General features: G+C 49.7%; 1 protein-coding gene across 1 annotated transcript in view; it reads left to right on the top strand.

Moving 5' to 3' along the window:
- RNF216 (ring finger protein 216) overlaps positions 1 to 13501 on the top strand; it is an 88246-nt gene extending 74745 nt beyond the window's left edge. Inside the window, exons 16-17 of the mRNA XM_079953717.1 lie at positions 5873 to 5942; positions 7198 to 13501. Coding sequence (XP_079809843.1) covers positions 5873 to 5942; positions 7198 to 7523 — 396 coding nt within the window. The 3' untranslated portion in view covers positions 7524 to 13501. The remainder of the gene's footprint in view (positions 1 to 5872; positions 5943 to 7197) is intronic.
- Positions 13502 to 13899: the final 398 nt, after the last annotated feature.

Genomic DNA, 13899 nt, shown 5'->3' with positions numbered 1-13899 from the left:
CCCGGGGGGCTTCTCCCCCCCCCCCGCCCTGCTTGCTGACTCCATTCCAGCCTTGTACTCTCTCCCTCCTCCTGCCTTGCCTCTTGTTACTCAGGCACTCCCTGACTAAGCTGGGAATGATTTGAAAGGAGCTCTTCTCCCTCCCTTCCCCCTCCTGGAAGTGTCTGCCTCATGAAATCATTTCAGAGCTTATTGGGAACGGCTGTGCCTGCACATGCATGAAAAAGGAAGCCCTTTTATTAATATTTCTTCAAAAACGGAGGGGGGAATGCATTTCAAATGGAGAAACCAGCTCCCAGTAACTCTTTTTAAAGTGCCAAAAAAATATTTCTCCACCCTGAAATAATTAGCCAGTCTCTCCCTCCTCCCTCCCATCTTTTGGTGATGTTGCTGCACTGGACAAAAATCTCCTATTTTTTATTTTATTTTTTGAACTCTGTGCTGGTTGATAATGTCTCCTTCCTGTCTGGCCCTTTTCCCCTTTCCCAACACTCCACGTTTTCTTTCGCTTAGCTGTGCTCTTGCTGTGTATAGAGACACACGCCTGGAACTACTGAAGCAGGGAAACAAAAATAGATGCGTTTTGTTTCCCTTCCGCTCCAGCAGAAAGGAGTGCAGTGATCCAGCAGCATGCACCCAGTTTCCTGCAAGGGGGGAGCACATCCCATGCTTTGCGGGGGACAGGGTAGCATCCCAGTTCCAGATGCAGCTCTGAGAAGAGGCCAGCCCTCCCGACACCACCAAGACGCCAACCACGTCCCTCACTCCCGTAGCTTCCGCTGCCAAGTTGGTTAAAAGGGGATAATCTGTAGAATGGTGGTAATGCATTTCGGTGAACAGATTATTTAACCGATTTAAAGGGATCTTTAAGTAGCATAAAGCCATCGAAGCGGTGAAGAAGGTAAAAGCAGAATAACGCACAAGTTCTAAAACCAATAAAATGGTTCCCGTAAGCTCTAAAAACAATACAACCATATTTACAAATTCTAAAAACGATAAAACATTTCCATCAGCTGTGCTGTTGTTCCGTAAATGGCGGGAGGGGAGGCTGACTCAGCATTCAGGATTCCTTCCATTTTCATTGTAGGCAACACTTAATGACATCTCAGCAGACAGACAGTTGCTAAATGAAATTCCTGTTGCTTGGGAGCAGGGCTGTTGTGCTCTGTGCAGCAGCCTGCATTACCTCTAGCTAGCAACACCAGGCTAAACTACGCAACATTAGCACACACATGCACATTTGCTTGATTTGCGTGCTTTATGCAAGGTGCAGAGTCCCTCCTTTTCTCTCCGCAAGGGCTGGGTTTGGTTTAACTCTGTGCAGAATGTTAATCGTTGGTGCAGCTTCTCTGCATGCTCCCCGTTGCAGTGCATAAAGAACAGGAAGACCCAAAGAACAGAGAGAGGAAATGAAGACACAGTTAAGCCCCAAAGTGTAATGCATTTGTGTGTGTGATATCAGAAGATCGAACACGGGTTGAAAATCTCTTTATTGACCTTTTCCAATCCCGCCCACTGAATTCAGCGTTCTTGGGAAAAGCAATTGCAGCCCCCACCCCCTGGAAATTTACTCACAACCTTCATGTGCATAACTGGCCGGTAGAAGTTATGTCACCTATTTTTGCTGGCAGAGTGTTAGCTGTAAGCACAACCTGTTTTTTATGCCGTAAATTATACAAAATGTCCAAACAGTGTGCAATAAATGTACACTTAACAAGGGTGAGAATGGAATATTTTGCTCCAATTCCCAGGGCAAAGCAGAATAAACACCACTTGAGTATGGTAAACATGAGCTTTTGCTAGCCATGTTCTTTGAATACAATACAGTACTATTTTCATATTTTTGAGTCTTGTTTATGCAGTGCTATCTTGGGACCCAATTATATTTTGGCATGCTCAGGCAGAGGCAATTTACAGGGGGAAGAAAACTTGTGTGAATTCTTAAGTTGCAGTTTCTGGGCTGGGATAAAGCTCTGCCAGGAATGCTGCCGTCCTTCATTCTGCACCCTCAGCAGGCAGAAACACTGGCATTTTCACTGTGCCCCTTATACATGTGTCAGGCGTTAATACCGCCATGTGTGCAGCTGCTTTGCTCCTTTGTCCCCTTCCCAGGCTTCCCCCAATTTCTCTTTAAAGTATGCAAATCCATATTGTACATTAATCACGTGCCAAAAGAACGAATAGCTGAGCAGGAAAGTGCAATGTGAAGTGAAAATATGCACTGAAAACTGGCGCGTTTCAGCAGCATTTGGGCAGAGGTGTAGCAGTTTGCAGAATTAAGAAACGAGGTGGGGAGGTGCAGTCTTGGCCTCCGTGCTGCTGCTCAAGCAAACTGACGGCCTGGTCACTTTTTCTCACCCCTTGGAGATCCTCTCAGGCAGAACGTGGCAAGATCACATTGCTGGCCAAACCTCTCTTGCTGTTTGGGGGGAACCTACGGGACCGCCTCTCCGGTATGCCCCACGGAGGACCTTAAGGTCCACAAATGACAACACTTTGGAGGTCACAAGTCGCAAGGTGGTTAGATTGGTCTCCATTAGGGCCAGGGCCTTTTCAACACTGGCCCCGACTTGGTGGAACGCTCTGTCCCAAGAGACTAGGGCTCTGTGGGACTTGACATCTTTCCGCAGGGCCTGCAAGACGGAGCTGTTCCGCCTGGCCTTTGGTTTGGACTCAGTCTGACCCTTATGTTTCCCTCCCCTTATGGTCTTGATCTATCAGCTACCTTTAAAATGAGGCTACATTTTAAATTGCATTTTAACTGTATTTTAAATTGTTTCCCCCCCCTATTATGTTTTTACTGTAATTTTACTGGTGTTAGCCAGCCGGAGCCCAGCTCTGGCCAGGGAGGGCAGGGTATAAATAATTTTTTTAATTTATTATTATTATTATTAGCAAATCCACAAGCTTCCAGGAAAACCATACAGTGTGGCTGCAGCTGGGGATTCTCCCCATGGTGGCTTCAGTGGGGAGCTGACAGAGTCCGTCCCCCCCGCCCACTCTGAGCCTGCAGCTGGCTCCCCGTCACACCTGCGCAATCCCAGGTGACTTGCTCTGCGTTGCTCCAGCAGAACCTGACAAGATTCAGGCCTCCTACCTGTCACCACTGCATCACACCGTTTCTCTCAGGAATTCAAAGTGGCAGGTCAGGGGCAGGAGGGAGCCACACGGTTTATCCTCACAAAAATCTTTCTAGGGCTTGCAGTCAGTCAGATCCAGCAGGGCTTATCCTACTCTGATTTGGGGGGAAAGGGAATTTGAGGAAAGCAGCTGCCTGGCTCTGCTCTGCTCTGCTCTGCGCGCGCGCGCGTGTGTGTGTGTGTGTGTGTATGAGAGAGAAATGTCCTGTGTTGTTGTGCTTCCAGTGGTACTGATGGGATTAATTCCTGACTAGCACCAACATTAGGCTGTTGAAACAGCAACAACAAAAATAACACAGTTTTCTGTGGCACCTCTGCCATAGCAGCACAGCCAAAGGCCGTGAAGAGTTCTGGTCTGTGATATTTCACAAGCACAGTAATTGGCGATTTTGCTGCCCTCTTGTTCTCAGCTTTTGCTGTGTTAGCTTGTAGTGGGAGAAAAAATCTCTGCCCTTTAAATACCAAACTTGATTACGGTTCTCAGCTGGGATTAGTGCCTCAGGGGCACCTTCTCACATCCAGGATCAGGCCACGTGGCCCAAAGCGGGAAGTTCGCCACCTACCCACTTGTAAAGCAGATGCACGATACGACTGGGTCAGAGTCGTGACTGCAAAGGCTTTCCTTGAGTGGCTGTCTGCTAACAACGATCCATAGGGTCTCTGTTTTGGAAAGCCTTTTGGAGGCAGCCTGCTGACTCAGGAAAGAAATTGGAGTGAGGGACCAGCCTTGCTGGACAGAAAGAGTTCTCCTCGCTGGTGGGATGCTGAGCTCCTCCCTCCAGAAAGCAGAACGGGGAAACTTGGCAGAGTTTTGAGATGTGCTGGTCTTCACCAGATTCGAATCTGGAAGCTGGCAAGCCTCCTGCATTCATCCATGTGTTATGCAAAGACAGCACATTTTGCAGGAGTGTCCCAGGGCGCTCTCCAAATCCAGAGCGTTTTCCACATTGGACGGGGGTTGGTGGTGGAATACAGGAAGAGATTAAAAGGGGGAAATGAAAACAAGCTGTGCTGAAGTTCTTTGCATCTCGCAAGGCAGCCAGACTCTCCCTCCAACTAGTCCTGCAGTCTACATCTCTCTCTCACTTTCTGTCCCCCTGATCCTATGCTCTGCATAAATTTTTAAGATGTAACTTTGGGCATGCTTCCAAAATTGAGGTTTTTTGAGAACTTTGGAATGTGGGGACATGCAGAGGGGTGAGGTAGAGGAATGGAAAGAAAGGAGGACGGAGTAAGGATGGCCCCGTTTTGGAGAGAGCGTGCGGTCTAGGCTGGCAAGCAGTGTTGGCGATTGCGGCCGGTCCTATCGTTGGACAGAGTGAGGGTGGGGACTCTTTGTTTCCTGCCTGTCTTGGTTAATCCCCTTCTCCCAGCATATGTCGTAGGCATTGCGGATGGGAGACGCCCCCTGCCCAGCCAGCTGAGCAAGCAGGCACAGAAATTCTGTGTGGCAGGATCAGGATCAGCAAACGACGCCATAGTGAATCGTTGTCGCTTGTCTTCCCTTCCCCCACTGCCCTGCTCACAGTTGTGAAGAATATTCCTCCGTTACGAATGGTCCATGTCGCCATTAAAAAAAAGAGGATGGAAGAGGCCAATATAGCTGTGGAATGCCCCTAGATCAAGTGACTTTTCTTCTTTTAATTTCTTAACCTAGCACAAGGTTGCCATCTGCACTGGCCAGATGTTGTAACTGAGAATCCATCACTGTCGGTCCATCATTTGAAAAATGAGGCTTTCAAGCTGTCTTGTCCCAAAATGGCAACCAGACATTCCATTTTGGCGACCGCAACCTTGGATTCAGGAGCCATTTGGCGCCTAGTTTATAGACCTGAGTTTCTAGCTCTGCTCCTATTGAGCCTCTTAATCTGATTATTCAAGGCCTGCCTCCTCCTCCATGGCAGGCAGCCTCTCCCAGGCAGCCCGGCTGTGGGGCTCTCTGGAGCTGGAGCTGCCCCCTGAACATTTCACGCTTGGATGCCATTTAAAGGATTAGCATCGCTCCAGCTGCTCCTTGGCAGGGCTGGGGGGAGGCGCCGCTTGTTGCCATCTGCTTCGTCAGTCTTGCAAGCTTTGCGGCAGGATCAGTGTTCTGCCTGTAAGCGGCTTAGTCACGCTCCACGGTGTGGGTGAGGATTCGTGCAAGCGCACAGCAAGTTGTCAGCAGTGTGGCCGTGCACCTGCTGCTTGCCCCCCCCCCCCATTTCAAATGCAGTGCAAGATGTTGCTGAAGATATTCCGCTGCACAGCCGGCCGTCTGCACCCGCAGCGCTGGAGAGACGTCCCCCCAGAACCTCTTTTTCATGGCAGCAGGGGCTTAGAGCGACCTGGCTGGCTGAAATGGTGTTCAGTTTCCACAGGAAGTGGTTATTCACTGCTTACCAAATTCAGATTCCTGCAAACCTCCTCCTCCGTCTCCTTTTCTTCTAATAATGCCCTGGCCCTCAGACCTCAAAGTGTCCGGGGTGATCTCGAGAACCAGATGCGGTCGCCGAGCAAGATTTCTAATAATAGCTGGGGGAAATAATATAAACAGCAACACACTGTTGCAGAATAAATGCATGCAAAACTGGCAGAAGTCTCTTGGGTTTGCATATTTCTGCACAATTTGCAGAATTCAGATTTTCTCTCCGCAGATTTCGGCACAGAAATTCAATTTTCCTTCTTCGTCTGTTTGGGCGTTGAGAGAAAACAGCCTGGCTGACGCTTTTGTTTGTTTCTGTCCTTTCTAGGAGGATGACGAGAAGATAATCCAGGAGATTCAGAAGGAAGCTGAAGAGGAGCAAAAGAGGAAAAACGGAGGTGGGTGGTGTCTCCCCCTCCCCCCTTAACAGGCAGAGGTCGATGGGGGTCCCTGGAGAACAGAGCAGCCCCAATTCCAAAAAGCACTTTCTGCCAATGCCCCATGATTACCCACACAAGATACACTTGGCTGGTCGGTTGTCTGCCTGTTGGGTGATCTTGCAAACTTTAAATGAAAATGAGCTGGTAGTGTCTGCACAATTCAGCTTCCTAGGGATATTCTGTAGCCTCAAGGGGTGTGTAGTCATCATCATCATCATCATCATCACCACTTATTTAACTTCTATACTGCCCTTCATCTGAGGATTGCAGAGCAGTTTAAAGTATAGAAACACAAGAATACATAACATAATAACCCTGGATAACCTCAGCTGCACTGCCTGAGTTTTGGCAGGGAGGTTTCAGCCAGGCCTGTGTACGGGGCATGCAGGTCTTCTGCAGAAAAAGCAGAGTATTACAACCACCGTGGGGTTTTAGCCGAAGGTTACGTTTGGAGAAAAGGAGTGAGAAGGGGGAATTCCAGTGGCAAGTACAGTGCTGCCTTGGTTTACAACCATAATCTATTCCGGTTGTAACCCAAGGCGTGCTTTCGCCAATGGGGCCTCCAAAAATTTTTTGTTCGTAATCGAAAAAAAAGGTTGCAAACCAGGACACGCACTTCTGGGTTTGACGTGTTTGTAATCCAAAACGTATGCAAACCAAGACATATGCAAACCAAGGTACCACTGTAATACGTTTGAGTATGTTTGCTGTTCACCGAAATTACTTTTTTAAAAATTATATATGTGACATAGGGGAAAACTGGTTTTTGTTTTTTTTAAAGTTGGCTCATTGCATGAGTTGATGGACTAAAATGCATCATGAGCAAAAGCTGTAGACCTAAAGCAGGAAGCATGGGAGTTGCCTGTATCTCTTATAGCAGCGGTATTAGAAAATGGAGAATATCTTATGTGGTGTTCTTAAAAGGTTCTGTAGGATTTATACAGTTTTAAATCTGCTGCTCGCTTAATCATTGCACTTTTTAGATAACTCAAAAGGTTTTTCCAAACAGATTTCAATCCGAGCCAGCCTGGTTCTCCTCTAGCTGCTGCCGGACCCCTCAATTCTTCTGACCGCCATTGGTCCAAGGGTCCATAAACATCTGGGGGAGTCAGGCTGGCCCTCCCCTGCCCTCATTGCTTTAAAGGTTGAAGCTGATCTGCTGCTTCTGCTGTTTACCTGCCCTCCACATTGTTGTCTTTCTTTCCTCCTCTAGAAAACAGTTTCAAGCGGATTGGGCCCCCGGCAGAGAAGCCTGCGGAGAAAATCCCGCGAATCGAAGCCATCCCCAGGCCGGTCCCGCAGAACCTCCACCACCAAATGCCCCCTTACCCGTTTGTGCACCCTGCCTACCCGCTGAACATGCCCCCCGTCCGCCCGCTCTACAACAACATTGGCCACATCAACATGGGGCCCATCCCTGCCCCTTACGTGCCCCCCCTGCCCAACATGCGGGTGAACTACGACTTCCCACAGGTGAACCTGCCGCTGGAGCACAACCTCCCGATGCACTTTGGCCCACAGCCGCGGCACCGGTTCTGACCCAGCTCAGGGCAGCGCCAGGACTTTGGGAAGTCTCTGCAGGGAAAGTCCACACACTGGCTGACGCAGCCCGCCCCTTCCTCTCTTCTCCACTTTCCCAGTAAACTGCAAGCGCTGAACACGCTCCTGGGCGACCCTCCGGTCTTCTCGTCCCCCAAGGCAAGATCAGCACCTTTGCTGCCCAGTCTCTGTTGCGGGAAGCGGAAGGGACAGGAGGCTCGCCCTGGCACCCTTTTGCTTCCTCCGCTCGTCTAGGAAGGAAGTTCTCTGCTCAGTGAGGTAGGCAGGGGGTGCAGGGTGCTTGTCTGGCAAGAGGCAGCGACGACTCGGACCCACGTGCCAAAACCACAGTTTCTCTTGCCTGCCCAAACGGCGCCGAGAGTGGGAAAGAATCAGGTAGGAGGTTCAGCTCTGGCCAGCTACAGATTTTGAGCGGTGTGGCTGACGGGCAAATTAAACCATTGATGGGAAACCACCGAGGCAAGCAGAAGTTGGCAGAGGCTGTTGCAAACACCAGATTGGCAGCTTCTGTGGCCCTCAGGTCAGGAAGAAACGCCAGCAGAGCTCTTCCCACCACAACCATCTTGTGCCTTTGGCACAGGAGTCAAGCGGCGGGTTGCAGCCAACTAAGTCCTGCTCAAGAGTAGACTCGTTGAAACCAGTGAGCCTAAGTTGGCCGTGTCCATGAAGTTCAATGGCTCCCCTCTGAGCAGGACTCGCATTGGCTGCAACCCAGCCTTCCCAGACTCAGTGTGTTGGTGGGTCTGGCTTTTCAAAGAGATATCAGAGGCCTCTGATTCTTCCAAGGTGCCAAACTGAAGGCTTGCTGTCACTCAGCTCAATGTAACGTGAGACCGCATCTGTTTAAAATAAATGCAGCTTCCGTGGCTGGAACAGTTCTCAAGTGTGTGAGCCAAACCTCTGGTGCTGGGCCTCTGACTTAGCAGTGCTACAGCTTTGGGGTGCGTTGCCCCTGCGACTGCTGGGCTTTGCATTGCACATAGAAAGCCTTGTGGGTTGAATCCTGGTACAGCTGCAGGGAGGGCGGTGTGGGTGGTGATGTGTCTGGAATCCTTGGAAGGAACCGGGTGAGCGTCGGCTGGCTTCACAGGCGAGCCTCTGCCTCCTCTGGTGTTGTGGTCGGTGTGCTTTGCTGTTCGGGGTCTTCAGCATGTTGGGAGTGCCTCTCGTTGACTTGTCTAGTTGTGGTCTGAAGCACTCTGGGGCATCTTGCAGGCTTGGAGGGCAAGAAATTCCGCCCTGCGCACTTGAAAGGAATTTCCAGCTCCCAGAAGATTGCAGAGTTGCTCCTGCATACATGGGAGCTCCACGAGGCCAGTGGAGCCCTCATTAATTGGGACAGGGCAATCATGACCCAAGCGCTCCTGGGCGCTCTGCGTATGTGCAAAGGCTTCCTTGGACTCTTGAGCCGCTGACCCACCGCACTCGGCTGTGGAAACCTTCAGCCTGAAGCTTTCCACTTGGATTATTCCAGGCAGGGCTGGAAGAGGGTTTGTTGGTCTCCAGCTCCCATGCCCAGAGGGATGATGGGAGTTGTAGTCCAGCAGCCTCCGGAGGACCACCATGGATTCCCCACCCTTGGCTTAAGGGCTGTTTTGTACCAACGCCGGCAAATGCACAGCCGGTTGCAGCCTGCCCTTCAAAGGCTCCCATGTGCCTGAGCACTGACCTTCTGCATGACTTGCGGAACTCCAGAGCTCTGGAGTCCTGCCTCTGCTTCAAGGAGGGGTCTCTGGTGCCAGATACGGACCAATTCTCGCACAACGACACGTCAGGTCCGTCCACACTTTAAGGCTTCTGTGCGGCGAGTGCGGCAGGAATGAGCACTGGATCACAGATGACTTAACGCCAGCCATTTGAAACAGTTTTTTTCCGCAAAGCTATGAACACGGATGCTCTCATTTGCTAGGATTATGAGCAACTCACAGAAAATAACTCCAATGGAGAAGAATTTCCAACCACCCTTTTGCTTAATAATAAATACATTTCGCACTTACTCTTTGAAATTCTGGGTCTCTTTTCCTTTTAGAAGTATTACCATAAAGCATCTTTGGGGTGGAGTGGGGGCGTGGAATCAGTTCTGAGTTGGGCTCTTCTCTTCCCCCGACCTTCCCCTTTGACCTTCGTAGTCCTGGGACTATGGGCCACAGACAAAGCCAGATATGGCAGCTCCCCCCTTTCCCCTCTCTTCCGATGTTGGCCCCCCTCCCCCTTGAATGGAAGGGTGCTCATGGTTTTGGGAGCTCCCTGCATGAGCTCCACCAGGGCACTGAAAACGGGCAAACCTTAAACCCTGAGAGGCAACCAAAACAATTCTCCCAATAGCCGTGGGGATGCTGTTGCCTCCTGCCCTCCCCACTTCCCTTGCAATACCACCTATTTATTTGGAAACCGATCTGTTTCAATCCCTCCCACTTATTTTATTTGGTGCTCTCCTGGACTGCAACTCCAGTCTCACCTGATCATTGGCCAGGCTGGCTGGGGGCCTGAGTCTATAACATCTGGAGGGCACCAGGTTGGGAATAGCTGAGGGAGTGTGTAACAAAAGTGAAACAGTTACTCCTTTGCTGCAGAGGGAGAAGAACTGCCTGTGTGTGTGTGTGTGTGTGTGTGTGTGTGTGTGTGTGCGCCTACGCTGTGGATGAATCTGGCAATACCGGCATTCCAAGTTCGTTCTGTGTAACCTGTTGGCTTAAAAGTTCCATTGCGTTGACTGTTCCATGTTTGCCGTAGTTTAAAATCATGCTGTTTGTCGACACTGCTGCTCCTGTTCAGTGATTCTTAAAAGGGGTCACAATACAGCTGGCCAAGTGCTCTTTGGTTGATTTCTCTTCAGGTTTTGACATTAGCACCTTAACTTTAAAACAAAAGATTATTTGATGTAGCAATTGCCGGACATGCAGGTGGTGCTGTGTTTGGAGAAAAGCGACATCAACAGGGCTAGCTGTCAGGAAACAAAGGATGGGAGGGCCGCTGGCGATATTTTTTGAAAGTGTTGGGCGTGTGTGAGTGCATGCAGCAACCAGCTATGTATGAAATAAACCCCTCTTGTATCACAGCTGTAGACAAAGAGGTGGCTTGTGGGTGCCATCCTGCGGTTTAATTGATAAGAGAAGCTGCTTCTGAAAGCACTTGGTGTTGGTGCATCGCTCCCAGTTTGTCCGTTGGTACTGCCTTTCCAGGATTGCTTCTGCAGCGTGCATGCAGACTAAAGCCCAGCGGCATTGAATCTTCCCCCAGTCACTTTGGCTACCCTTCCGTGGGTCTCGCTGGGAGGGGAACCCCCTGCGCGCTCGGAGCTCTGGGCCAGGTCCACATTCTATGCAGCAGGCACAATTTCCCTGGGGAGGCAGCGTTCCCCAGGTTGCAGATGAAGCGCGGGTGGCCTTCCTGCCTACCGGCCCATTCATGTGCACATGGACAGTTGTGCCGGGACATCCTGATGCTGTGTCCATGTGTCTTGAAAGATGCGGGTGAGGACCTTGCATCCCTTTTTGTCTTGGGGAATTCTGATGCGCTCACAGTGTTTGTGTTGGCTGTGCGGAGTGGGGGGCTCCCCAGAGTGGCCAGTGCTCAGAGGCAAAGCTCAACTTCTGGCAAGGAGCTTGACGTTTTTGCCAACAGGCTGCAGAATCGCCCTGGCATGTGCAGGGGCCCTGGGTGCCTTTACCAAGATGTTTAGAGCCTTCCTAACGCCAACCGAACAGATCCTTGCACACCAAAAGCAGGTCCTAAGAATGGCGTTTCCCTATTGTTAGGCTACTGTGCTCTCTTCCCCTTTGCTTTGACCAGCTCACATGAAGTTTACCGTTTGTTATCTCTAAACCGTAGTATTTTGGAAGGTCTTTGTGGATGTTTGTACTTGAGTGAAGGTAGTTGGGAGCAGGCAGAGGTGCAGTTAAAGCTGGCTGCTGTTGCCTTAGTACGACTGGAGACCTTTCATTGCAGTTTGCTGGACCCTTGGCCCTTGGCCCTTGACCCCCTCCCCATTTTCTGTGCTGACTCTACTTCATAGCCTCCATTCACTTCAGGCTGCTTCCTGTAGAGATGGAGACTTGGGTGGCGGCAGCTCCTGTTAGCCAGAGATTGGAAGCTCAGCTGTTGCTGTTCTTCATATCCAGTGGATTTCAAAAGCCATTTAGCATGGATGGGATGGCCTATTCCTCCACCCCCCCCCCGGGTGCCCCTTTCAATGAGGTTTTTTATTTGGCCAGGGGTCCTCCTCTTTGCATAGACAAAATACTGACGAAAGATACCCACCCAAGCAGAATGGCTCCTTGGCCTCGGCCTCCCATCATTCTGATGCTCTGAGTAAAATAATTCTTTAAGCAGGGATAATCCACCTCTTGGGAAATCGAGGCATTTTAACTGAAAGGATGGTGCCTTTTTTACTGCATCTGAAACTAAAACACTCTTTCCTCATTCTTTGCCTGCCCACGAACAATGGAGAAACCCTCTTGGGGTCCATACTGACTTAAAACATGGTCTTTGGCCTTGCTCATTTTGATGTGTCAGCCTGAAGCAAAGACCTCCTTAGCTTGTGATTGTGAACAGAGATGCCAAGGTCCAGCTCCTGACACTTCTTGAACAGCCTTGTTCAGTTGCCTCCCCCCCACCCCCCAGTGGACGCGTCCCCTTGAGCATTTCGCCCTTCTCTTTGCAACTTCTTGTTTGGGGTTGCGCGACTTCGTCCTAAACAATGAGCGCCCCCATCCCTTGAAGCGGATTTTGGTCCTCGGTCCCTTCCTGTGTTAAGAACACCACGTTGGGGAGAAAGGGCAGCCATCTGCAGGGAAGAGGCCCGTAGGTGGCGGCCAGGATTTCCTTTCTTGCAGGTATCCCAGGATGAATCTTAACTTCGGTAATATGTTGGTTGCCTTTTCCAAGTTTCGCACGGGGAGAGCATTGCCTCTTTGCAAGGGGTTTTCTGAACTTCGGCCAGGGAAACTTTACCAGACCTGAGCGTCTGACATGGGAGAGCGTTGCCCCCGTGCTGTGACGTAGCGTGAAGTCTGGCTGCTCACTGCAGTGGCGTGCTTCTGTCCAGGCCGCACCACCTGGATCCATGCAGGTGAGGCCTCTCATGACAGAACGCTTCTCTGATCAATTTTTTTTTTAAAAATCCTTGCACGCATAAAGCTAGCAAGCTCAAGGATTCTGGTCTGGCCACTTCCCCCTGCCATGTTATTTTCCTGCATAGGGGGATTTTTAAAAAATAGCCTGACAAGGTCCAGCTCGGAAACAATTGCTTCACTGCGAACCAGGACGGTTTAGCATGGGTAACATTGAAGTCCCTTGAACTTGAGCGGGGCTTCCTGGACAGGGTGCCCTCCAGTTGTTCAGCACTACAACTCCCATCAGCCCAGCTAGTACAGCTGTGATGAGTATACAATATGGCCTCCTGGCTGTGCATTGTAGTGCAAAACATTTGGCTGGGCAGCAGTTAGCAAAGGCTGCTGTCAACATGCCCCTGTGGACTCCAGGTTCTTACGACCTCCTCTCTTCTTCTGTATTTGCATTTTCCTTTGTGGCTTTTTTTTTTTTTAATTAAAAAAAAAGTTCATCTCTCTTTACGGGTAGACACAGGGAAGTGTGTATTTTGTACACCCCAAGCTTGACATTTTAACAGGTACTTTCTATTATCAAATTTGCAGTGTCGCATTTAACTTGCCTTAAAAGGTGGAGAGAGAAATCTTGTATTTGCACTTCGCAAAAAAAGAAAAGAAATGGAAAAATAAGAGCAAACCCTCTTGAGGGAAAATTGTGCATGTCCTGCAACTTTGTATAACAATAGCTTAAAAACGAATAAGTGGTTTATTAATAAAGAAAGGAAAAAAGAATATTTTTTCTTTACCTTCTGGTAGGAAACTGTTCTAATATTCTGTGTGTAAAAAGTCTCTGTATTATATTGTAATTTGAATTTTTTGTAATTAAAACAACAACCTTGTGCACTCTCATTGGGTGGCTGTTTCTCCCCCCCCCCCCAACCTGGCTTCTGGTTTCCTCCACACCTTTTGTTGTTTGTGGTTATAGGTGGCAAAACATCTGAACAGCCGCTGCAACAGCAAGACGCTGGACAAGGGGTGGGCCATTGGTCTGATCCAAGAGACTCTTCCCCTCTGAAATCCTGTAGCTTCTTATACGGGAAATGTTCTGGGTTATTTTCGTCCTGATTTCCTCTTGCCGTGACTCCTCTGGAGAGCAACAATGCCATAGTGGAACAAGCTAAAGCAGGATAAATCTGCCATGGATGCACTGTCATTGTGCCAATGTGTTGAAGAAGATACCCATAATATAACCATAATAACCAGGGTGTTTACAGAGTAGAGTTCTTCTGTTTCCACCCCTAAATGCC

This window comes from Podarcis cretensis (assembly GCF_951804945.1).
Source record: "Podarcis cretensis genome assembly, chromosome: 14".
NCBI lineage: Eukaryota > Metazoa > Chordata > Lepidosauria > Squamata > Lacertidae > Podarcis > Podarcis cretensis.
This window is presented reverse-complemented; position numbering and strand designations above follow the sequence as displayed.